At 34.5% G+C, this 27970-nt stretch overlaps 1 protein-coding gene and 1 long non-coding RNA gene across 9 annotated transcripts in view; one reads left to right on the top strand and one right to left on the bottom strand.

Annotated features, from left to right (window-relative positions):
* LOC105484660 (crumbs cell polarity complex component 1) overlaps positions 1-27970 on the bottom strand; it is a 279683-nt gene that overhangs the window by 190078 nt on the left and 61635 nt on the right. For 4 of the 7 annotated variants that reach the window (XM_011746497.3, XM_011746496.3, XM_071077581.1 and 1 more), the window contains exon 1: positions 17083-17331. The exons of 1 other annotated variant lie outside the window; for it this stretch is intronic. In XM_011746497.3, coding sequence (XP_011744799.2) covers positions 17083-17152 — 70 coding nt within the window. In that variant the 5' untranslated portion in view covers positions 17153-17331. Of the gene's footprint in view, positions 1-17082; positions 17332-27970 lie in introns of those variants that run through there. 2 more of the 7 variants (XM_011746491.3, XM_071077589.1) reach the window with 1 other exon arrangement.
* On the top strand, positions 8-27578 carry LOC105484662 (uncharacterized). 2 transcript variants are annotated; one of them, XR_011612389.1, is made up of 5 exons: positions 8-118; positions 6700-6849; positions 10232-10439; positions 12197-12411; positions 27196-27578. It is a non-coding gene; the product is annotated as an uncharacterized lncRNA (long non-coding RNA). The 2 variants fall into 2 exon arrangements; XR_011612390.1 differs by lacking the exon at positions 10232-10439.

Raw genomic sequence — 27970 nt, 5'->3', positions numbered from 1 at the left:
GCTTCACCAGACCACAGGTTACACCTCACTTTGCTGTCAGTCACCACATCAAACATCTGGACTGCGGTGCCTCAAGAACAGCTGTTTCTATCACATTGACTTCAACAGAGAGGCCAATGTGAGTCATGTTATATCTGTTCATAGCCCAGTTGTAATATTTGCTACCATTCTACTCCCCAAAACTATAAAAGTAATAAACTGAACTGAAGATCTGGCAATGCAGAGAGGCTTTATAAGCAGTAACACTGATGTGTTAAAAATGAGAATTTGACATTCTTGTGACTAGTATCTTGTACATCCCACTGAGAGGAGTATTTTACTGGCTTTTCTCTAAAGGGTGAGGCCTTCTATCAAGTTGCCTCATCTATTCTCTTATCCCTTATTTCTGTCCCCATCATCTCTCTATTTCACTCTCTGACCCCCAAATTCATGGTTATTTATTATAAAAAGTACTTAACTACCATCTTCTTGCACAATCCTCTTATAAGCCATGCTCTTGGACCAACTTCTCTTTTCACTACCCTTTCACTTCCTTCAACCAATATTCTTAGTTACCAACTAGGTAACTTCCTAATCAAGGGGACTTTCGTGTTGATATGAATGATCCTTCACAGTTTAATGACCAACTCACACTCCAATAGCCTAAGTCAGCAATGACTCTCAAGACCACGACTTGCCATCATCCCTCAATATTCCTGTAATGAATATTTAAAGTCATCTGTGATAACCACTGACCTGTAACACAACATGATTTCAAGGACATCATAGGATTTAATTTTATTTGATGTGAAAGGAATTTGACAGAGGCATAGGGATAACCTCTGATTTTAGCAACAATCATTTTGAAAATTATCAATGAAGAAAAGATATTACAACCAAGCAGTGGATTCCTTTGTTCTATTTAAATTACAGTATCAGAATACACACTTTATTTGCCACTTTTGAAAAAACAAATTCAATGATTCTGTGAGGTTTTTGTTTGCTTACTACGTGTCAGGCACTATCCTGAGCATTTTATATACCAAAAAAGGACTAACAGCTCTTTCTTTGGCCTCCTCTCTGGAAATGCCTGAAGACTAGACCTTTGATTTGCAGCAGCAACTGAGGAATAGTTAGATATTTTCCTATATTGATGCAAGAGAAATGAGAGTTCCATGGAAACGATTAAGCGTGTGTAACTCATTGTCAAGGTTGTTTAGCGAGTAATTGGGAACTAATGAAATGGAACTGCCCTGAAGAAATGGGGCTAATCACATAAACCTGATTAGATGTGATTACTCAGTCACATACACATGGCTTGATATAAAAACTGAAGGGAGGAGCTCAGAGCTGATGGTTTTCCCGAGCTGAAGTTGTATTCAATCAACTTTATTCCTTGTGGCCACACACCCAGGGTGCAGAATGACTGGGACATCCAAGGCTGTGTCTGAGAATCATGAGACCTCTGTTGTGTTGTCGTTGTGCATGCTATGACACTGGTCCTACACATTTTCTTCAAGGCAAGTACAATTGGTGCTTGATGAAGTCTACTGTGAATCTCAAGTCTGACTGTCGATCAAATCAAGTTAAGACATAGTAGAGTGTCACACATTCATTTTTCATACAACACTCCTATGTAGTTTAAAATAATTATTACCAGTTTGCAGGTAAGAAAACATAGAATTTAAGTAAAATGATTGAAACACACATAGCTTATAATTGAAATAAACTATCCTTTCTTGAGTATTTTTGAAACTGGTATTTTTCTAATATAACTTTTTGATATTTAAAAATAGCGAATATTTACTTAATACTTTTGTCTATATACAGCTACTTCTGTTAGTAGCTGTGTGACTTAAAATTTATTGTTTGAATAACTAAATTATTTTTAAAATAAAGTTAATTTAAAATAAATAATATCCTGTTTTATGTTTAAGGAAGGTTTTTTGCCTACTTATAGAAAACGTAGAACCTATAACAAGATTAAAGAAAAATATTGCAATCCCTTGTAATTTCGAAGTCCAGTGATAATTGCTATTAAATTTCTAGAAACTGTGGTATATCTAGATAGATAGATAGATAGATAGATAGATAGATAGATAGACAGACAGATAGATAGATAGACAGATGATGGAATACTACTCAGCCAAAAAAAAAAAAAAAGGAATAAATTAATGGCATTCGCAGCAACCTGGATTAGATTGGAGACTATTATTCTAAGTGAAGTAACTCAGGAATGAAAAACCAAATATTGTATGTTCTCACTCATAAGTGGGAGATAAACTATGAGCATTCAAAGGCATAAGAATGACACAATAGACTTTGGGGACTCAAGGGGAAAAGGGTGGGAACCGGGTGAGGGATAAAAGACTACAAATTGAGTTCAGTGTATACTGCTGAGATGATGGGTGCACCAAAATCTCAGAAGTCACTACTAAAGAACTTACTCATGTAACCAAATACCATCTGTTCCCCAGAAAAACATAGGAAAAAAAATTCTAAAATGTTTCCCTCCAGCATTTTTCTTTGGTTTTTCCAAGCATATTTTTTACATGACAAATTGCATATTATAGTTTACATAAGATTTGACATCCTGATGTGTTTATTTTTATTTTATTTTATTTATTTATCTGTTTTTGCTTAACCTTTATGGAAAACAAAAATGACCTTTTGAGTAAGTGTTGAGATTCTCTCCCCCTTCCTTGCCCACAGGAGTACATTTGGCTCTGTTCGCTCATCTTCCATACACCTATATTAAAAAATATATCTTCACTAACTTTATTCCTGGGCTTTTGTGATGCAGAATCAAGACAACTAGAAAGAAATAAACAAAATTTGGGAAACTAGGAGAGGGGACTTATATAAGAAAGAGTAGAGATTTATTTCTGAGAGAAGAAAAGAACCTATGAGAATTTCAAGAGAAAGGTCCAACCTTTTTCAGACATTAGACCTTAGGAAGTAGTGAGAGACATTGAGAACATAACAATGGAGAAATAATATTTTTACAAGATATTGAGAACATAAAATGGAAAAAGAATATTTCTCTGTGCCTTATATTCTGATTGTATATGTGTGTATATGTGTGTCTTTCTTAAGAGACTGTAGGAAGTATTTAAATTGCTTTAATTTACTTTCGATTACTGGATTATATTTATTCCTTTGATCTCAAAGCAACACAATTTATGTTTCAAACATTTTATTAGTATAAACTTGCGAATTTGATTAATAACATTAAGGTTATTTCTAATTTTTCACTATTATATATAACATATGGCTTCCTTTACATGCTATTTTTTGCTCTCATTTTCAACTATTTCTCCTAGAAGAGTTAATGGACCAATGAGTAGGAATACTCATATTTAAGCCTTGAATCCACAGTGTAAAATCATTTTATAGAACTTCTCTCTAGATTTTTTGTGTTCTCTCTTCTTATTCTAATAAGTAGTTCACAGGATGGACTTGATGATAGTTACTGAATTTATAAGTAAGGACCCAACTCTTTATCTTCTAACTGGGTCTCCCCTTTGAACTTTGGAGGGATATATCCAACTACCTGCTGGATATATTCACTTGAATGTACCTCAGATATTTCAAAATAAAGAGATTTAAATTGTAACAATTCATCCTACATTTTCTGTGCATTACTATTTTAGATAATGCCACACTGTTAAGATACATAAACTAGGGGCCTGGAAGTCATCCTTCACTATCCTCCCTTTTGCTGTCACTCATTTCTCGTTAAACAATAAGTTAATGTTCCCCTGAAGTATCTAAGCCCACTCTGCTTCACCCTTACCAGAAACACACTGTTTGAGGTCTCCATCATTTCATGCTAGGTCTCTCTAACTACAGCCTTGCTTACCCTTCTTTATTCCCTTCTCATTCTGGCCAAGTCTGAGCACACCAGGGTTCCTATTTAAAATCCTTCAGTGGCTTTCAAACCCGCTTCATGGCACTTCCCAACATGTGAAGAGTAGGCTAAAGGGTGCCAGAGCTGCAAAAGCCACCAAGTGATCACCTCTGGTTGTCAACAGTCTTGACTACATGAGCAAGTATGGTGCACAGACATTATCCTCTCTCTACAGGCCACAATGTGAAAACATTTGGGAACCTCTGACTACAAGAAAACTCTAGTATAAGATAATTAATTATAGCATTTAAAGCCTTTAATTATGTGGACACTGCCAATACACCCTCATCTCACGTCACTTTCCCTGTTTCATTTTTCTATTAAGTCCCAAATGTACTGTGCCCTTGATTGTTTCTTGCCTTTTTCCCTCTTCTGCTCTTTCCACTTTTTCCCTCACACCAGTCTTTGCCACACTTTAAGAATCAATCATCTACCAACTTTCATTTTGTTAACTTATGGATTAGTGTCTCTTAAAACCTAGTCTGTAAATGACATGCATCACAATTACATAAGACTTATTTTTGAATTGATATTTTGGTACAACGCAGGAACAATGAAATCATAGCATCAGGAGTTGGAGCACAGAAACCTATCACTTAAATGACTGCCCCCCCCGATGTGTTTATTTTACACATTAAATTTTTTAATCCAATGTCATATATATAATCTCACTGACCAATGTACTTTACAAAATATGATTATATATGTCAGGAAACAACAAAAGCACAGTGAATTAAATGAATGTTTGAGTCTTCATAAATATGAGTTTACCAGCCATGAACAATTAACAGTGAAATATCCACTAGGAAAAGGACATAATAAAAATTATCCTTCTTTAAAAAAATAGTTATATTGATGGCAAGGACTACAACTGACCCTAAGAACTAATAAAATATATTTTTGTGACAATCTATCATCTAAGCAATTCCAGTATGAATTACTACCTTTTAGAGTTTTTAAAAAAATGCCTTAAAGAAATGTACTTGATAGAATACATGTTTGGTATGATATCTGGATTTTTTAAAGCCAGTTTATTCCCAAAGCTCATGGCTCTCTGAAATTCTATCATCTGTCACACAATAAATTCCCTTTGAGGGTATATAGTATGTTGATATTTGAAATTATACCTGCAGCACATGTAGCTGGTGATGAATACATGCTAAATTATCTTTAAAACCTGTATTTCTTATTGTTTGAGAAATAGATTATTATTCACAGATGGAACCTACTTACAACCTTGATTGACGATCTTTTCACTGCATTTCTCTCCCTTATGTTTTTCTGATTTACGATTAACAATTATATTTACATTAATGCTTCTCTTCATAAAGCCAAAAGTCTGGATGCAGAGTTTCCATGCTGTATCTATAAAAGGCTATTTAATTCAGAAGGACCAAAAGTTTTAAATTGTCCATGGTCTTATGAATAATGACATTGGTTTTTTCCAAATTCTGACCTTGTGATATGGTTCTGTGAAAACTACTCACATTAAAAAATAATTTAAGCATCTAAATCAACAATTCAGTGGCTTTACTTGTGCACTCCAAGCCTTAGATATCTCTGCAAAATAGAAATAATAAAATTTTCATCACAAGGTTTGAATTAAATGAGATAAACTTGTAAAAACATTCAGCCTAATGTCTGACATAGAGAAACTGGGTAACAGAGATTAGTTGTATCTGGTAGGCAAGGAAAGCATGAATCATAGACTACTCTAATTTAAAAAAAAAAACTTTTAGAGATGTATTATCTCCAAAAACAAAGAATATGAGAATAAAAGGGTAGGGAGCAGTGGGCTGCTTTCACTATTGACATTGAGTCCCTCTATATAGACACAATTGCATATTTCCCAGCCTACAGAAAAAACTACGTTTATGCAAACTTTGCCTTAGTTCTAGAGCTATTCTGAACTTCAAGCAGTTCATATAGCTAGCCTGCTAGCTGAAGCAGCTGAGCAGAAAGAATTAAACAGCACATATATTTCCTGATTTCAGTTGCTCCACAGAGGGGTTGTTAAAAAAAAAAAAAAAGCCAGAAAACAAAGAAAGTTTTGATATAATGAGGTTAGTGAAGAGAATGCAATTTATATTTACATCTGTAATTGAGTTTATAATTACAGAAAGTAATGCTTTAATTATTTTATGATTACTTTAGGATAAATTGTAGAAATACAGTTGATACTATAATGGGTAGGCTGTGAAGGCTTCTTTTAAGGATCCTAGTCTGTGAAAGTATTAAGTAGCTCCTTGCAATACTGTGTTTGATGTAATTTTCAGGCACTGATACATAAAATGTAAAGCTTTACATTTCATTTTTCCTCTCTTTCCTTACCCAACCTCTGGTGTAGGTGCTAACGATAAGTGAAATGAGGTTAGAGAGAAATAGGAATTCCTAATCTACAAACTATGTATGCTGTTTGCCAAATCTAAGTTGACCTTAACCTCAAAATATAACTACTTTCATTAGGGCTAATAATTTCGAAGCAAGCTTGATTATATTTTCTTCCGGAAAACATTTCTTCATAGATAAGACTAGTTTTATTTTTCAGAATAAAATTTCTACCTCTATCTACATGTGAAAATAGTAGCCAGATCCATGCACAGACTTCTGACATCATTTTAAAAAGTAAGATGATTTTCTTAGGCAAAAATGTCTGTACAGCCTTTTCACACATGCCCACCCCACTAGAGTGTACATGCCTGGAGAACAGTGGACCTTGCTCATTTTAACTGCTTAATATATAGTTGCTGAAATAATATTTTTGCCAAGTCTTTTAAATTTCTAATATTTATTTTAATGGTTATTTAAAGAAATTTGTTATAAATTGATCCCTGGAAGCTGGAAAGAAGAAAAAATATGGAGTAGAAAACATTATTTGTTCCAAATATTTTACGCCTGAATATGGACTTTAGTCCATTGATGTCAAGCTTAGCCACATGAGCTGCTTTTGTTAATGAAAGGTGAGCCAAACTGAGGTATGTCAAAGCGAAGCTGAAGCTTTTAAGAGCTATTATATACTTCCTCCATTACCCTTTTCCCTCTGCCATTAAAACAGCATTCTCTAAAGGGGATTGCCCCTTCAGATTGTGTCCTAAAATGAATGTCTTAATCTATTTAGGCTGCCAAAACAAACTATCATAGACTAAGTGGCTTTATAAACAAGAAAATTTTTGTTGTCGTTCTTGTTTTGGAGGCTGGGAAGTCCTAGGTCAAAGCACCAGCAGATATGGGGTCTGTCCAGGGCCAACTTTCTGGTTCATAGGTAGAGGGCCATCTTCTCCATGTGTCCGCACATGGTGGAAGGAGTAAGGAATTTATTGGACGTCTCTTTTACAAGGGCACTAATTCCATGTGTGAGGCCTCCACCCTTGTGACCTAATCCCCTACCAAAGGCCCCACCCACTAATACCACCGCTTTGGAGATTAGGGCTTCAATATATATATTCGTTTGAGGAGAGGGAACAAACATTCACTATAGCAATGAACCATACAAATGAGGCAGAGCTGCAGCCAACTTGCACACAATATGTGGTGGGAACAAGATATGCACCTTGTTGTTTTAACACTAAGACTTTGGGTTTGTTTTTGTTGCAATATAACCTAGTGGAAGCTGGATCATGTAGAGTGAGGTCACTAAAAACACTCTGCTCATCAATGTCTACTATTCAATTAGAATAATCATGAAATCATAAAATGTAGGTCTTGAAAAAATGTGGTAATTAGATAATATAACCCCCTCACTTTACAAGTGAGAAATTAGAGACCTAGAAAGTTTAAATGATGCATTTATAGATACATAACTAATTGTGGGCCAGAGCCAGAATCTGGATTCACTGACACTACTCATTTAAAAATTAATGCTGAATATAAATATTTATTCTTCAGCTATATTAAAAGAATAATGGATAAGGAAAATTAAAGACAGAAACACAATAATAAGAATGCATCACCTGTGTGAAAAAGTTATTGCGGCAAACCAACAACTGATTATTTCAATGGTGTTGCTTAATTTGTTGAGGTAATTTCATTTTCTCTCCTTGTATTGAAAACTACAAATTTGAGACCATCTGACCAGACATAATTACTTGTTGTACAGAGCTGGTCTCTGTGCAAAGCAAACTGAATTGTGTTGAGATTGAACCATAAACTCAGCCTCATTAGCACTCTGCTCTCACTAATTTGCCTAAAGTAAAATAAGTATTTAAAGGTTCCAAGAATTCAGAATGTAGAGAAAAGAGTCATCCATCTGGGAATTATCAGGACAATTACGTGGAGAACCAAAAGGACTACACAATGAGGTTAATCTAGGTTACATATCAGTCATTTCTGCCTTGGCAGATTTAGTCACAAGAGTGGGATAGTGGTTGAAATTATAAACATTTTACTTTGAAAAAATTTTAAAGGTAGAATGAAAACTTTTATTATTTAGGACTAACTGTTTTTTTGGAAAAAAAAAAAAAAAAAGCAAAAAAAACCTCCCAAACCCTGATTTATAGTGTTTGCCAAATTCCGTGATGAAATTACTTCCAGTGTGGCTGATTTTAAGCCACCAACGCTTTAATAACTGGCCTCTTAAATTCCTCAGTGTTTATCTTTTGGAATAAATAAGCTGATGTGAGCTTGTGGGAGGTTTAGAATCTGACAAACTTGGTTTAAATCTTAGTTGTATTCCCTTGTAGCTGTGTTTTTAGTACGTACCCTAGGCTGTCATTTGCTTAAGGTGTCCTAATGGGCTTAATAGCTACTATGTAGTATTGTAAGAATGAGAAATATGTATTGATTGTAAGAATGAGAGATACTTACAGTAAAACTCCTGACACCTTTCCTAATTTGCCCTGTTTTACTCAATCCACTTCAGTTATGTTGGACAGTTTACAGTATCTCAAACACTATAGGCACACTCCTGTTTCAGGGTCTTTGCACTTGCTATTTTCTTTGTCAAAATATTATTCACTGTGATATCCTCACGGTCTAGCTGCTCTCTGCTACTCTTATTTTGCTTTCTTCTATAGCACTTTTTTTCAGCTCACAATTACATGATTTACTTATTTATTTGGTTTTGTCTGTCTTACGCCACTGAAGTACAAATTTCACAGTATCAAGGATTGTGGTCTCTTCTGTTCACTACTGCACCCTTGGAGCCTAGAACATTGTCAGATATATAGACTTACGGCCCTCAATAAATATGTATTGGATAAATCAGTAAATGAAAAAACTACGGAAAAAAAAGTAAATTTTAATATTTGTTAATTGTCCTATCTTAAGGCTAGGGACAACTAACTTTACCTTGGTTACCTCTAAAATCAGTAAAATTTATGTTCCAGCCAAACCATTCAACTCCAAATAGTCATGCTAATGGGATACAGCATGACTGTATCTCATACTGCTGTATTCCATACTATTATTATTAAAAGTACACTGCCTTGGATTTTGCTTTTAATAGAACTCTTCTGAAGACAAAAACCAGGAAATATAGGACAATCTACTTAACATGTTGCATCGAAACTTTGAAGGAATCACTACTTTTCATTAAACTAGGAAGACACTAGATGACAGATAAAGAGTGCTAACCATAGCAACCAATGTGATCTAATACTAGATGACTGAGTACCTTCTTCCTTTCAGAAATTTTACTGTTTATTGTTAAGGCAAAAATATGTAAATAAAATAAAAGATGATATTTTATTAATAAACACAACAAATAACACATGCAGAGTAAAATAACTTGCAATCACTTTTTGAATCAATAATAAAGGAAAGTAATCTTTTGGTGCCCTAAGTAAGAGTGCAGTTTGTGAAAAAAAGTAGGTTAAAGAATTGAACATTCAAATATGGAAGACAGCTAAACTGTTTGTCATGAGGAAATATGAAAGCATGTTTACACCTAAATCTAGTGCTATTTTACATATTGATCAGACTCTAAGTTAATTTCATAGGGCAAATTTACATAGGAGGAAATTTCTGAACACTTAATTCAAAGTGAAAGGCTGAATATGTAAAAGGTAGGGACAGTGTAAAGAAGGGAAAAAAGAAGAGAACAATGTGGGCACATTGTTTAGCATAATCTTTCTTCTACCACATGTTAATACAAGGATATCTATATCATGTTTCTTGAAACACAACAACTATTTACTCCACAAATATTTATTGAGCACTTAAACTATGTTAAAAAAATCCATCGTAAACCAATTTTACCCAATAAAAGTGGTATTAACCAAGTATTTTTTTTAATCACATATCGGAGTTTTATTCACAGTAGATGTTTTAGGTTGAATTGTGTCCCCAAGTTATGTCAGAGTCCTAACCCTCAGTACCTGTGAATGTGCCCTTATTTGCAAATAGGGTTTTTGCAGATGAAATCAAGTTAAGATGGGATCATTAGGGTAAATGTACTCCAACATGACTGATATCCTTAGAAGAAGACTAGAAGAGAGGTAGACAGATAAAGTGAGAACATCATGTGATGATAGTGGCAAGACTAGAGTGATGCAGCTGCAAGCTAAGAAACACCCAGGACTGAATGACACCACTGGAAGCCAGGAAAAGGCAGGTAAGGATTCCAAGTGGAGTCTCAGAGGGAGCAAGGTGCTTCTAACCTTTGATTTCAGACTTTAGCCTCCAGAGCTATGAGAGAATAAATTTATGTTGCTTTAAGCTACCCAGTTTGTAGTACTGTTACAGTAGCCCTAGGAAACTAATACAATAGCCCCAAAGTGAAAGCAACAAAGGTGTCCTTCAGTAGGTGAATGTTTAGGCAAACTGTGGTACATCTATATAATGGAATATTATTCAGTAATAAAAAGAAAGGAACTATCAAGTCACAAAAGCACATGGAGGAAACTTAAATAAATAAATTTGGATATGTGAAAGAAACTCATCCAAAAAGGCTACATATTATATGATTCCAAGTTTATAACATCCTATAAAAGACAAAATTATAGAGACATAGAATTATCAGTGTCTGCCAGAGGATCAAGGGTGCAGAGAAGCAGCATAGGAGAGTTTTAGAATAGTAATTATTCTGCATAATACTTTAATGGTGCATTTGCCAAAATGTACAGAATTTTACAGTACAAAGAGTCAATCCAATTGCATGCAAATTTAGAAAATCATTTAGGAAATCAAAGAAATCCCAAGAAGTAATTCAGACTTTGACACAACAATCTAACTGCATTACAAATGTATGAAATAATCTCACAGAAGGGGTTGGGGAAAAACTGTTCACCTAAATAGTTTTGGAAACAAGACTCTGAAAAACTAAAAACAAAAGGAAATAGGTATAAGTACTGTACTTAAACAGATAAAGTTGTTTCCCATAGGAGTATGGGTTAACAGTCTAATACTGCTATATATGTATACTGAATTTAAACAAGTGAATAAATGGCAGATAGTGGAAATCAGGTTTCTTACTGTTGGAACTGGAATTTATAGACAAGCAAGGGGAGACAGCTAGAATGATCCATGTGAAAATGGAGTTAGAGGCATCAATATGAACTCATATTTGGCTTAATACAGACAAGCACAGATTTACATGTAGAGATATTTATAGAAACATGTATATACATAGACTAGTACACAGACATATTTCTGTGCTCTTTCAGCTGAGATTGCCTAAAAGACCTGACACCCCAGCAGCAACAAGCACACCTGACATCCAGATCTTGGTTTGGGTTACCATTCTCTAATAAAAGGAAACAGGGCTCCTTGGAGAAATGGTGGTTTATGGTAGGATTGGGTCAGGAAATACACAAGATCAGTCTGAAACAGACTGTAGCACCAGAAAGGAAGAAAATCCTTTTTAAAAAAGCACCCCACATTGATGGGGAGTATGTCAAAAGAAAATAGGAGTCAACTGAAAAGAACTCCCACAGGCCAAAGCTGGAACAATTTGAGTAACAAAATAAAGTAGTATTGAATTATAACCCAGAGTATAAAATAAATGTCAATAAATTCATACTGATGCAAATAAACCATTGAATAAATAAATAAATGAAAGAGAAGAGCCAGATCTCCTATGCAGAATAATTTCAAATAATTTATGTAAATTTTTCCCTCCAGGAGAGTGATCATAACTCCAAACTTCTTAAGTGTGGGCTAATATAGTGACTTCCTTTTTTAAGAGTACAGTATGGAGAAGAATAAAAGATAACTTTACAGTTATCAGAGAAACCTGATAACATCACCTCCCAGGTGATTAAGGTCAATATCAGCAGTCACATATCATGTTGAGTGTATAAATCATTGATAATATTATTGATATGATGTTATGAGGATAACCCTTTGCCTTTGTGGTCTTCATTCTAATAGCCTATAACTCCAGTTTCACCATGAGGAAAACGTAAAGCTAACCTCAATATTGGGAGAATCTGTAAAATACCTGGCCAGAACTCAAAACCTTCAAGGTCACCAAAAACAAGGAAGGCCTGAGGAACTGTCACAGCCAAGAGGAACCTCAAAATACAAGACAGCAAAATGTACTGTGATATCTTGGATGGGATACTAGAACAGTGAAAGCACGTCAGGTAATATCTAAGGAAATTTACATAAACTACTTAGGTGAACAGTTTTTTTTCACAACCCCTCTGTGAGATTATTTCATACATTTATAATGCAGTTAGATTGTTGTGTCAAAGTCTGAATTACTTCTTGGGATTTCCTTGATTTCCTAAATGATTTTCTAAATTTGCATGCAACTGGGTAGACTCTTTGTACTGTAAAATTCTGTACATTTTGACAAATGTACCATTAAAGTATTATGCAGAATAATTACTATTCTAAAAGTCCCCTGTGCTTCTTCTCTGCAGTCTTGATTCTCTGGCAGCCACTGATAATTCTTCTATAGTTTTCTCTTTTAGAGGATGTTATAAAATTGGAATCATACAATATGTAGCCTTTTTGGACGAGCTTCTTTCACATAGCAATATTTATTTAAGGTTCCTCCATGTGCTTTTGTGACTTGATGGTTCATTTCTTTTTATAACTGAATAATATTCCACTATATAGATGTACCACAATTTGCTTAAACACTCACTCTAACTTTTTTTGTCCATTTGAATTTCAGTATTTGATATTGTGAGACCACGAATTATAATTTTTGAAAATCATCAATGATGAAAAAGAAAGCATACAATTCTCTAGAAAATCTCATTTGCCTAAGAGAAGTATCTAACAAAAGAAGCCAGAGTTAATTCTGCTGTGTGATGTAGGAAACCCTGGGTAACCTTCACGTAGTAGTGACGATTTTATTGTAAACTGATGAGATTATTTCACTTATGAAGAAGCAAAAGGATACCTTTTTCTCACACTAATAATTAGGTAGGCACTTTACAAAATGCTGCTGCAAGGATATTAACTTACACAGTGAAGATCAAAGTTTTCAATGTTTCTACACACGTAGAATTTTAAGAGTATGTGATTACTTCCTAATGATTAACATCAACCTTCTCTGACCTATTAAGCAAATTCAGTTAGTTCTTATTTAATCTCTATTTGTTCTTCATTCTTTTAGGTATATTAGAAAGTACTTTTTAAAATAACTGCATTCAAATCAATTACTTAACAATTGTTAATGGTTTTTAGAAGACTGGATGCTACCCTAAATTCTTTAACATTGTTCTAGTAACTCTAAAGTAGTTTTGTCCAACCACATTTTATTTACATATTGTGATCATACTTTAAATGTAGATAAAAACAGTTACTTTCAAATTTATCCAGATGTGGCATTTACATTGAAAATATTCAGTTTTCCCCCAAATATAAAGGACTAGAGACATAGACATTACTTTTCTAATTCATGGCATGGTTGTTTCTTTAAAACTCTTCAGGACAGATTCATACACTGAGGTCCCAAAAAGAGTTTATTATAAAGTACTCTCATTATTTAAGACAGTCTCCAAATAATGGATCACAGGAGAGTCTCCCTCTAATAAGTTTCTCTTTTAATACATCAGAAGCAAAAAATAATAGCTCTTCTTGAATTATTAAAATTTAGTTGGTCCCACACATTAGAACCAGTTTTGCAAAATCATGGAACAGGTATGAAAACAATCAGGACACATTCATTGCCACTCCAAGTTAGGAGAATGTCTACCTGCTCAGGAACAGAAAGTGAATGTCACTTCCTGCACTCTGCTCTAATATTCCTCATGTCACATGTCCTCAACTGGAAGGACATAAAGGTTGATGAAAACAAAAACAGCATTCCCCTGGTAGCTAAGCAAGGCAGAACTTTAGATACAAAATACAGTATGGAACTGGAGGTGATTATTGTCTCTTAAATTTAAGGGAACATATTTCAAAATTCAAAGGAAGAATCATTGATTCCTTCAACTAATATGATATTAATAACTGAAATTTATTTATCCCTTTCTTTTTATTTCTTGAGACAGGATGTAGCCCTTTTGCCAGGCTGGAGTGCAGTGGCAGGATCACGCTCACAGTAGCCTCAACCTCCCTGTCTCAAGCGATCCTCCCGACTCAGCCTCCTGAGTAGCCGTGACTACAGGCACATATCACAATGCCCCGTTAATTTTTTATATTTTTTTTGTAGAAATGAGGTCTTGTTATGTTGCCTAGGCTGGTCTTGAACTAAGCTTAAGTGATCTCGTTTCAGCCTCTCAAAGTGCTGGAATTACAGGCTTGAGCCACCGTACCTGGATAATGGACATTTCTTTGTTTGCTATCATGTTCCAAGCAGTGTCTTAAACCCCTTATGCATTATCACTTCATGGGAGTAACTACATGTAAGTTACTCCAGAGCCAGATCTCCAGGTTCACATTCCAGATCCACCATTCACTAGCAGTATGGCCTTGGACAAATTAATAAACCTCTATGTGCCTCAGTTTTTTCAGCTGCAAAATGGAATTAATAATAAATTCTACTTGACAGGGTTATTATGTGTGTAAGAGTGAACAACAGTTATAAAGCTCATATTGTTTCTCTTTTCTCCTAAATAATCTCGTTGAAGAGAAAGATTTTATATTTAACTATAGTTTCTATTTAACTATAGTTATTTTTAATATAGTTTATATTTAAATTTAAAGTTTAAATATAAATTTTATATTATAAATATAAAGTTTATATTATATTTAAATATAGTTTATATTTAACTATTCTGATGATTCCTAGCATCATTATGTAGTAGGTTCCTAATAAAGATTTATTGTGTAGGTCAGAACTTCTGGTCACCTGTATTTGAAATGAAGAGCTAATTAAATTATAGGTTCCCAGGATCTACTATAAAGACACTAAGTACCTGGGGCTAGACTTGAGAGGCTACACATTTTAACCAGGCATTCCAGCTGTCTGACTTGCCTCAAAGTTTGAGATACACTGGTATAGTGACTTGAATCTTTGTTTCATCTTCTATAAAATGTGAATTACTACAATAGTATCTATCTTATAGGGTTGTTACAAGAAGTAAATTACATATAGGAGATAGAAAATGCTTAACACAATGTCAGCAATTTTTACTACTATATATTATGTTATTCACTTGTCTGGAACACAGAATTTATGTCAAGAATACTAGGTGATAAGAGTAGAAAGGAAGGCTGATGCTAGATAGCTGAATGTTTTAAAGTCAGGTAGGAAAGAAAAACTCAACTAACAAGGTCTAAACTACATGTTTTGATTGGGAAGGCAATATGATTATATCTTGCCAACAAATATATTAACACAGACAAAAGTCTACCTACTTAAAAACTGAAGATAATGAGACTTCAAATTTACTTTTTTAAATGAGTAACAATACTGTGCTGGAGAACAAATCAAATAATTACAAAGTATTTAGAATCTATCAAAATTACCTACTCAAAGAGAGCAAAAACAAATGATGTATATGTAAGTATCAATTCATAGTCATTATCTTTTTAATTAAAGATATCACATATTCATTTCCTTTAAAACAAACTGCAGCAAACTGTAGGAATTTTCATATATATTGCATTGAATGACAAAGCTCTTTGCCATAAAACGCACCATAAAGTCACTTCACATTCATCTTATGTCTTATTTTTCTCCCTTTTTCTTCCTACCTGCACAACTAAACACAGCACTTCTCTTCCTCATTCCTCATTACCTGGGGCTCACATTAAGTTTCAAGGAGGGTAGATAACTATTTAAATAACAACTCCTTAACAAATATATCTCTGAAAAAATTCCTTTGTGCCTGTGTGTTGCAGTCACGTATCTTACTGATCATTTGTTTAAAGTTTGAGTTGGTTTTTCTGTACCTGCCATCAGCTACCTACCCATAGCATTTACTTATTTCTTCACTCAGTCTCTAATATATGTTCAACTGTAAACCGTACAAGTAACAATCTCACTGGTGCAGCCACAGAAGGTGACCCAGATTACACAACACTGTGTGCTAATGCCAAGTTGTCTTGTTCAACGGCAGCTGCTCTATGCTTTGCCTTATTGATATTCAGATTCAACAGACACAAATCACATGGCCCCTTTGACAAGCACACACTCTCCCTGTCTTCGTTTTAAACGTGTTCAATAGCTACTGTCCTTCATAAACACACTGCTGGGGCCATTTGGTCTCCTCTGATTTTCTATCCTGCCATAGAACTGACAAGATTATCTCAGAAACATTGCTCTTGTTTCTATTTGGGGAAGTTTGTGGAAAATAATATCTTCATTTATAAAACAGAAACACATAACAGTAAAAGCCCATTTCTCTGGTGAAAGAAACACTTTGAACCATTACTCTCTGGGAAACATTGAGACTATCTCCTTGATTATGAGAGCAAATGTTGCAATACAGAGTTATTTAAAAGTGAAGATAAATATATAGTACATGGGAATAAAATGAAATATAGCTTATGAATAACTTCCTTTTAAAGGATATCAATCAGTAAGGGCTAAATCTATTTTGTAAAAGTGTAAACACAACAAAATATCTTCTCGTCTATGTGACCATTTCATTCTCCAGCTCACTACTACAAAGGTTACAAACAAAATTTCTGTACCTGAATACCTACTGGAAATCATAGAATCTTAAAATTGACTGTTCACATTAACTGGTATCACTGATTTCTTTAACACATGACACTTAAAAAAACAAATAAAAACTTCCTTTTTAGCATTGTATTTTATAGAACATGTAACATTATCCATTGTTTGTAAGAAATACAATAAGCCAGAAATAAACCAGGAAAAAATGCCCAAAGTGGGAAATGCTTACTTTTTATGTAGATGAGCAGTGAAAAACTGAGGTAGAAGATGAGAAGGTAGTTAATATTCTTAAGTGCCATGGTCTTATTTACAGAACATCCTCTGGTGTGTTGCTGGTGGTCTGGTCCCAATCCGGCTCCTGATCCCTGTCTGTCTCAGAGAGGAGCGGGTGCCTCAGAATCCCCAGGTGCCATCTCTGTCCCACCCCACTTACAGCTCCTTCACAGAAAACACAGGGACTTAGATTCAAAAAGCAGTTTGTGCTTCTTAGCATCACTTACACCAGAGGATGGGGTGATTTTTCAAACCTGGTGCAGATTTTTTCAGGCTGGATTGGATTCATTTCCCCCCTCAAGCCTTTGCTATGAGTTTTTTTCTGTTAATGCTGTCTCCTCAAAAGGGCCTACATTGGGATAGTGTCTTCAATTGATCTCAATAGATGGATTAATTTCTGATAACTGTCTTGCCACATAATTATGATCTGGCAACTTTTAACGGAATACCGTATGTTCTTGTATATTTACTTTCATCTTCAGAACACAATTCACAGACAAGTAATCTTTTCTGTTCATAAATTATATTCCCACAACTCAGATTTCTGTTGTTTATAAGTTGGGCCAAGACAGAATAAAACTTAAACTATTGCATAAAATGAACAGAGTTCTGGAGATTATTCAGGGTTAGATCTTGTCCATAAGCCCAGAGCTCATTTTATTCTTGGTTCATGAAATTATATGCTCTGGGATTTCTTGAGCTTTTGTTTTACTATAATTGATGAATGTAAACATGTTTGCTTATTTAAAAAATACACTTGTTTTAAATACAACGATATTTTCTCAGATTAAATTGTTGAAGTCCTTAAAATTATATTTTTATTAGACACCATGAAAACATCCATTAATTAAAATCAGAATGCTTTATTTTCTAATTGATGTTAGTGCTAGTACAGAGCCTTTTCCCATTGTTAAAACTATTCACTTTTACTCTTTAAAATGCAATTTCTATGGCTGATTTTTACAAAGCTTTATAAATCTGCCAGATGTTTAACTATATAACATATATTTTGAAGTCTTTATGTTTTCTGCTCATGTCTCTAATATCTTGATAGTCAGCTTAATGGTTTTTATTAACATTATTCTCTCACATACTCACAGATTTACTTGCTAAAATAGGGTTTATCCTTTTAAAATTATTTAATTTTTATAGAATTCATGACAATTATTATTTTTAAAGATTTTTTCCTCCTCTCATGCAAATAATTTAACTTGGGCAATTTAACAATAAGAGCAAAAGAATTTCAGGTTACAGAAGCATTATTAACTCCCTACTCTAATCCCTGTGTTTTGTCAACTGGAGAATTGAGAAGCAGAGCAATTATTCTGTGTGCTCAGAGTCTGGTGGGTCACTATCAACATTAGGACCAGAGTCTTCCCATGATTTCTAGAACATTAGTTCTTCAATAAATCTTGTGAAGTCTCTTTTCATCTTTATTCCTATGTGTTCTTTCATGCCTTTTGCAACAATACCATTCTGGGACATCTACACACTGAACCAACTTGATCTCCATTCGTCCTAAAGAGGCCTCCACAATGAACCCCAAGACTAAGGAATTTATAACATGTAAGGCCAATTGATAGACTGGAAAAAAAAGTGAATAGACTCAGGTAAAAAATCTGATGGTATTAGAAAGCCTTCTGTTAGGGTGTGTTTATGAGTATCACAATCAAAGAAACAAAGAAAATTAGTTTTTCAAAAGACAAAAGAGTCAATGAAAATAAGTAGTTGAGAGAATATGTTATACAAAGAATGGTTATAGGAATTATATACATGGAGTTTGAATATAAAAAATTAAGTGGATATAGCCATTATAAAAATGAGTCAATGGGTACCATGTGTCAGATTTGGGCTAGTCAGGAATTCCTTTAGAAAAAAGAAGTAGTATTTACGTTGATTTTCAAGCATAAGTATGGGTATGCTGTAGTCTAAATGGTTTCCCCGCTTCCCAAATTCACATGTTGAAACCTAATCCCCAATGTGATAGTATCAAGAGGTGGGGAGTTTTGAAAGGTGATTAGGCCTAACCTTCATGAATGGGATTACTGCCCTTATAAAAGAAGCCTGAGGGAGTTTATTTGCCCCGGCACCACATGAGGACACACAGAAGGAACCTTCTAAAAGGAACAGGCCTTTGGCAGCTACCAAATTTGCTGGTACCTTGATGTTGCTCTTCTCAGTCTCCAAAATTATAAGAAATCAATTTCTGTTATTAAAAATTACCCAGTCTAAATTTTGTTATAGCAGCATGAACAAACTAGGGGTATAAGAAATAAATAGGGCAAGACTGAAGTGTAAGAGTTTTATAGGAAAAGGATATTATATAGGAATAGAGGCCTAAAGCAGTTGGGCAAATCAAGAAACTAGAAATATTCTGATATTGCAGAAACGTAGGTGTGAAGAGATGTCAGGAAATAAGACTCAGCAAATCCACAAAATCAAGCAAGTTTAATTTTCAATATGAGGAAAACACACCATTAATAGGTTTTAAGTAGTGAATTCACATACTCAGAGTTGTGTTTAGAAAGACAAATCTAGCAGCAATGTAGCAATGGTTGGAAAAGGGCAGATGGAAAGCACAGAAACCAGTGAGAAAAGGATATTGCTGTTGTCCACAAGAGAGATGATAAGGGACTGAACTAAAGCAGAGACAGTGGGGATGATAAAACAAAACAAAACAGCAATAAACTAGATATATCTAAAGACATATAGAGAATAAGGCAACATGAAAACTAATTTTATCAGGTATTGAGTTTTGGCATTTGGGATATTATTAATGTCATTCATAAAAATGAAGAATATAGATAAGGGCACCTATACAAGGAACAGCAAAAACCATCCTTCCCAAGTAAGAAATATGTAAGTGAGCTCAACAGCAATAAAGTAAAATAACCAATTGAGATAGACAATTCTTGACTTTTGGAATGGAGAGAGAGAAAGAGAGAGAGAGAAGGGAGGGAGGGAAGGAACAAAGGAAAGAAAAGGAAGGAAAGAGGGAGGAAGGAAGGAAGGAAGGAAGGAAGAAGGAAGGAAGGAAGGAAGGACAAAAGGAAAGAAAAAAGCAGGAGAGAGGGAGGAAGGGAAGAAAGAAGGAAATAAAGAAAAGAGCAGTTCAGAAATAAGAAATCAATGAGAACTGAGATGAAACTAAACTCTCATGTGGAAATGCTACAATTCACAGTTCACAAATGGTTCCCATGGAAGCCAACCTCTACCAAAGATGAGCTCACACAGCTTAAAACTATGAATCAAACTAGAAACCCACTGCCATGGCAGACATTGGACACAATGAATGGGAACATTCACACTCAAAAGATTCATGATAATGGAGCTAACTTAAGGGATTATAAAATAACACTTTGTTAAGATACAGAAAAAAAGTATCACAGAAAATAAGTGGTTGAGAAAATATGTTATACAAAGAATGCACTGTTCTGGCCGGGCACGGTGGCTCACACCTGTAATCCCAGCACTTTGGGAGGCCGAGGCGGGTGGATCACCTGAGGTCAGGAGATTGAGACCATCCTGGTCAACATGGTGAAACTCTGTCTCTACTAAAAAAATACAAAAGTTAGCTAGGCGTGGTAGCAGCCACCGTAATCCTAGCTACTCAGGAGGCTGAGACATGAGAATCCTTTGAACCTGGGAGGTGGAGATTGCAGTGAGCCAAGATCATGCCACTGCACTCCAGTCTGGCTGGCAGAGTGAGACTTTGTCTCAAAAAAAAAAAAATAATAAAGAAAGAAAGAAAGAAAGAAAAAGAAAAAAAAAAAGAATGCACTGTTCTTATGTACTGTTCATGAGTAAATTAGTACAACCTTTATGGAAAACAATAAGGAAATTACTCAAATGACTTAAAATAGAACTATCATTTGATCCAGTAATCCCATTACTGTGTAACTACCCAAAAGAAAAGGAATCATTACATGAAAAAGATACCTGTACTTGTATGTTTAATGCAGTACTATTCACAACAGCAAAGAAATGTCCATCAGTGGATGATTGGATAAAGAAAATATGGTCTACATATATAACACAATGGAACACAATTCAGCCATAAAAAATGAAATCATGTATTTTACAGCAACATGGATGGAACTGGAACCCATTATCTGAAGGAAAACAACTCAGACACAGAAACACAAATAATGCATGTTCTCACTTATAAATGGGAGCTAAATAATGTGTACACATAGATGCAGAGTGTGAAATGATAGACGATGGAGACTTGGAAGGTTGAGGGGGTTGGAGGAGGGACAGATGATGACAAGTTACTTAATGGGTGTAAAGTACATTGGTGATGGATACACTAAAAGCCTAAACTTTACTGCTCTGCAATATGTCCATGTGACAAATTGTGCCTTTTAAATATATGCAAATAAAAATTTTCAAGGGATGAAAGAATGCATTTATTTTATAAAACAAGAACAAGACATGATAAAAATGATTGGGCCTATTTGAAAATAAACTGAAGATAAATTCTAAAAATAAAAAAGTCATTAAAACTTTTTGAAAAATTTAACTAGTAACTTAAATAGTAGATGACACTACAATAAACTAAACAGATCTGAAGTTTTTTTTAGAATAGATCAATGTGAGATAAGGAATTGGTGAAAAAGAATGAACAGTAAAGAGACATAGAAAATAGAACAGAAAGTTGTATCTCAGAAGCGAGGAAAAAATTGGGAGAAGGTAAGTACCAAGAACTAATGGACTAGAGTTTTCAGATATGAAAAAATATGACTTCTCCAATTTAGAAAAGCTCACTGAATCCCTAGCAAATATTACATTTAAAGTGCAACAAAATAATTACCACAAAAGCAAAAATTGACAATTGGGACCTAATTAAACCAAAGAGCTCTGCAAAGCAAAAGAAACTATCATCAGAGTGAACAATCTACAGAATGGGAGAAAATTTTTGCAAACTATGCATCCAGCAAAGGTCCTGTAATTCTCCAGAATCTGTAAGGAACTTAATCAGTTCAATAAGCAAAAAATAAACCATTAAAAAGTGGGCAAAAGACATGAACAGACACTTCTCAAAGGAAGACATATAAGAAGCCAATAAACATGTAACAAAATGCTCAACATCACTGATCATCAGAGAAATGCAAATAAAAACTACAATGAGATGCCATCTCACACCAGTTCGAAAGAATATATTTTTTTTAAGTCAAAAAACAACAGATGCTGGTGAGGCTGTAGATAAAGGGAACACTTACACACTGTTGATGGGAATGTAAATTAGTTCAGCCACTGTGAAAAGCTGTTTGAAGATTTCTCAAAGAACTTAAAACAGAAATACCATTTGATCTAGCAATACCATTTCTGGGTATATACCCGAAGGAAAATAAATCATTCTACAAAAAATACACATGCAACCATGTGTTCATTACAGCACTATTCACAATAGCAAAGACATGGAATCAACCTAGGGTCCCATCAACGGTGGATTGGATAAAGTAAATGTGATACACAAACAAGACGGAATACTTTGTAGCCATAAAAACAACAAAATCGCGTCCTTTGCAAGAACATGGATGCAGCTGCAGGCCATTATCCTAAGCAAAATGATGCAGGAAGAGAAAAATCAAATGCCGCATGTTCTCACTTATAAGTGGGAGCTAAATATTGGGTACACATAGACATAAAGATGGGAACAATACACACTGAGGACTACTGCTGAGAAGAAGTGAGTGAAGGGCTGAAAACTATCTATTGGGTGCTATGCTCACTACCTGGGCAACAGGATCATTCATACCTCAAACCTCAGTGTCACACAATATACCCATGTAACATATCTGTACATGTACCCCCAGTATCTAAAAGTTAAATTTTTTAAAAAAGAAAAATAAAAACATACAGTGCAGTAAAATAAGCAAAATAAAACTTAAAAGTCAGCATTTGTCGTTAAAGTCTAAAATGTTTACGGTAGAGCAATAATCAAAATGATGAAAGACTTTTCATGAATAAATTAGGTGCCATAAAACAAAGAAAGTAGGAGAAGAGGAAGATTTATAGATAAAAATAGAAGGTACAGTTTTAAAATATATTCAATTCGAGCTGTCTATTCAAAACCAACTGGAGATCCAGAACGCAGTAGGTTCTGGAGATACAATTTCAGAATGTAGGACAGCTGTTCTTATTGGTGGAAATTCTTGATGCCATATTAATGTACAAGCATTTGTTTGTTTTACACATACTATACAAAAGGTATATTATATATACACCTGCTATATATCAGACACTAGAGTCATCATCAGTAATTTGCATGTTTAAGACAGGGTCATCACCCTTGTTGAATTAAACTCTGGTGAGCAGATGCAGTCTTCTGAGGAGAAAAGTACTTTATCTCCCAGTTCCTTGATATTCAAAATTGATCTAATAAGGGTACAAAGATTTATCTTCAGTTGAGTTCTGTGTATTATAGATTCTTTTACACACATCATCTCACTTAATACAGCATCTCCACAAAGTAGATTAAGTTAACCCTAATTGACAATGGTAAAGAAGAGATTGAGAGACCCAAGTTACCTGTATAATAAGTGCTGCAGTTCAGATTCACACCCAACTTGCTTATTCCAATGTTCTTAATTATTGTTATAATGGTATTTATTGTTAATTACATAATTATAAATGTATTCTTGTGAAAAACCCCAAATATTAGGATAAAGGATCTTTGATAAACAACAATCCCACACTCCTCTCCAGAAGTAATCGTTATTTGTTAATGAATATCATTTTATACTACTCTCTGCTATAGTTTGATAAATACATAGATGATGGATAGATGATGTATAGATGAATAGAGACATAAATATTATTTTGCTTCTTTTCTTAAATAATGGTATGATACTCTATGTATTATTCTGCAACTTGCTTTTCTCATTAAACAGTGTGTCTTGAAGATTTCGGCATTTAACTCACATACTTTTTAATGCCACATGGCATTTCATAGTATACATGTGCTATAGTTTAATGATTTCATTTTTCTGGGCATCAATGTTTCAAATTTACTTTACGTAAACAATGATTAATAAAAATCATTTTCACACCTGTTTGTTTAAATGCATAAGAGTTTCTCTAGGGTAAACACTAAAATTTACCTTAGGCAAATACAGAAATTTTGAGGATAAATTTTGAAGCTGGCTATTGGGTATGTAAAGGTATATCATATTATTTATTCTATGTTTGTATAGATTTTTTTAAATTAATTACAACAAACTTGAAATTTTAAATTTGCATATTTTTCTTATTTAGAAAAATTGAGCATCTTTTAGCATTTGTATTTACTACTCAATGATTTGCCAACTCATATCATATTCACGTTTCTATCAACTCTTTAAGAATTTTTATTTAGTTAGTTGTAGCATTTATTTATAAAGGTTTGATCTTAATTCTTAGTCTGCTATAAATGTTGAAAATGTTTCTTCTCAGTAGTTTCATTTTCTCTTAAAGTTTATAGTTTTTCTTTATACTATTTGATTTTGAAAATTTTTTATGACTTTTATTTTTGTGTTATTAAAGAAGGCTTTTTTTCTCATCAGGCTTACTAACACAGGGATTCCCATTGAGTTTTATTCCAAATTTTATTTTAAAAATTTAAAATACATGTATTAAAATTTCTTAAAATTTTATGACTTTAACCCACATGGAATAAATTTTTATGAATGGTCTAACTTACATATTTAATTATATTTCTAAATTATAGACTTAACTTTATTCCCAGATGGATAGCCAATGTCCAAACTACAAAATCATGTATAAAACCGGTGTATATAAAAATTTCTTGTTTAATTAAACTTTTGTGATTCCTCTGCCAGTAAATTTAAACTTAGTTGTTTCTTTTTCTCCTTCTCTTCCTCCTCCTCCTCCTCCTCCTCTTCCTCCTCCTCCTCCTCCTTCTTCTCTCTCTCTCTCTCTCTCTCTCTCTCTCTTTCTTTCTTTCTTTTTTTAGGGTCTCTGTCACCCATCCTGGAGTGCAGGCAATAGCGCGATGTCAGCTTGCTGCCTCAGCAGCACGGGCTCAAGGGATCTTCCCAACCTCAGCTTCCGGAGTACCTGGAATTACAGCCAGGCTCCAATGTGCCTTCTTCATTTTTTTTTTTTTTTTTTTTTTTTTTTAAAGACATGGAGTCTCACTGTGTTCCTCAGGGGCTGGTCTTTAACTTCTGAGCTCAGGCAGTCCACCCACTTTGGCCTCCCAAAGTGCTGGGATTACAGGCCTGAGCCACCACGCCCGGCCTGAAACTTTCTTTTACAAGTTTGCCTTCCCTTGTACAGTTTATCTTCCAGATTAGTTTTCTAAGCAGTTGCTCTATCTCCTTTCAACAACAACTATTCCAAGTATAATGGGGATTTCATTTATTGTATAAGTTAATGAGGGGATAATTGATATTTTTTCAATGTTGCATTTTTCTTCTTTCTTTTTTTTTACTTTAAGTTCAGGGATACGAGTGCAGAATGTGCAGGTTTGTTACATAGGTATACATATGCCATGGTGGTTTGCTGCACCAATCAACCCATTACCTAGGTTTTAAGCCCCACATGCATTAGCTATTTGTCCGGATGTTCTCCCTCCCCTCACCCCTGACCCCACTGACAGGCCTGGTGTGTGTTTTTCCCCTCCCTGTGTCCATGTGTTCTCATTGTTCAACTCCCACTTGTGAGTGACAACATGCAGTCTTTGGTTTTCTGTTCCTGTGTTAGTTTGCTGATGATGATTGCTTAAAGCTTCATCCGTGTCCCTGCAAAGGACATGATCTCATTCCTTTTCACGCCTGCATAGAATCCCATGGTGTATAGGTGCCACATTTTATTTATCCAGTCTATCATTGATGGTCATTTGGGTTGATTCCATGTCTTTGCTATAGTGAATAGCACTGCAATGAACATATGTATGCATGTATCTTTAAAACAGAATGATTTATATTCCTTTGGGTATATACCCAGTAATGGGATTGCTGGGTCAAATGGTATTTCTGCTTCTAGATCTTTGAGGAATCACCACACTGTCTTTCACAATGGTTGTAAACTAACTTACATTCCCACCAACAGTGTAAAAGCATTCCTATTTCTCCAAACCTCTTCAGCATCTGTTGTTTCTTGAAAAACTACTCTTCAAAGTATAATGGGGATTGCCTTTATTGCAAAAGCTAATGAGGGGATAATTGATACCTTTTCAATATTGCAATTTTCAGTATCTGAATAATCTTACAATATTTAACACATATTGAGTCATTCTTATAAGCCAGACACTTTCTAAAACCTTTCTATGCATTCTTTATTTAATATCTATCATAACACTATGAAGCAGGTTCTATTTTTTCCATTTTATAGATGATAAAAATACAAAGATCCAGTGATTTATCTCAGTTATCACAGCCAATAGGTCACTCTAGAAGAGAAGACAATGTAGAGTAAGAAAAGGAGAGGGTCAGCAGCCACACTAATACTTAATAATTGGAGGATAAGAACCCAAAGATTTAAGAGAAATAACCAGGATATTGTGGTGTCATGGAAGAGAGGAAAGAGGGTCAGAAAAGAGAGTGATGAACAGTGGTAATGCTGCAGGAAAGTGAAGTCTGATAAGGACCAATTCGATTTGGCAGGAAGGGGATTTTTAGTGACCTTGGTGACAGGAATATCAATGGAGCATTGGGACAAAATCCAAATATCAGTTATTTTTATGAGTGAATTCAACATTAGCAAGTAGAGACAGTAAGTGCAAAGTACACGTTCCAAAAGATGGGTGTGCAGAAAACATGGGACGGGGAGGCAAAGTTTAAAAGGGATTTATGGCCAAATACTTTTTTTTAACATGAAATACATGCCAAAAAAGAAAAAAAGAAAAAAAGGAACCAGAAAAACTGAAGGTATGAAACAGATAAGGATATTTGATGGAGCAAGCTTCCTGAGGAGGTGAGCAAAATGGGATCCATTTGGGTTACAAACAGTCCAATTATACAATTTTAGTTATTTTTAAATGTACAATTAAATTGTTAGCAACTATAGTCACCCTATTGTGTTATCAAATACTGGTTCTTATTTATTCTTTCTAACTATTTAGAAGAAAAGATAATATCAAGTACTTAAATAAAGAGACGAATTGAAGAAACAGAGAAATGGAAAGGCTGCAAGACTCATCTACCAGCTTTGATAACAGAGTAAAGGGTCCAGCTGAACTGAAATCCAGCTAAATTCATTTGTAATGCTGCTAAAAAGCACAGTGGCATGATCTTTCCAGCAGCAAAAAGAGTGATAGCATAGAAGCAGAGCTGGCAGACTACAGGATTACTTCAGGAATGAGAGCTTTCAGAGTGGAAGGATAAGTAATAGGTGGAGGCCTTACAAGCAATGCTTAGAGACAATGGCAACTGAGGTAACTAATGAGGGAAGTTATGAACAGACAAGGAAAAAATGAGGTTTCATTGGATTAGAGGTATTTATGTGGTAGAGAAGCAGATGAAATGAGACTGCGGTTGAATTCAGACAGTGGGATATTGAAGTCTGTAAATATAAAAGAAAGAACTGATCAGGCTTGATCTAGGCTAAATTGGAACCATGGTGGAGATTGCAAAAAAATTCTTTGGTGTAGCCTAAGAAAACTATATAATGAATAGCTATTTAATAAAGTTCACCCCCACAAGTAGGTATTCAAGTAGATGAGGATCAATTCAGTGAAAGACTTGTAATGGTTAATTGTATATGTCAACTTGACCTGGCTAAGAGATGCCCAGATAACTTGTAAAACATTATTTCTGGGTGTGTAGTGGGGGTGTTTCCAAAAGATATTACCATCTGAATCAGTAGGCTGAGTAAAGAAGATGTGCCCTCTCCAAAGC

This window comes from Macaca nemestrina, chromosome 1, assembly GCF_043159975.1.
Source record: "Macaca nemestrina isolate mMacNem1 chromosome 1, mMacNem.hap1, whole genome shotgun sequence".
Classification (NCBI taxonomy): domain Eukaryota; kingdom Metazoa; phylum Chordata; class Mammalia; order Primates; family Cercopithecidae; genus Macaca; species Macaca nemestrina.
This window is presented reverse-complemented; position numbering and strand designations above follow the sequence as displayed.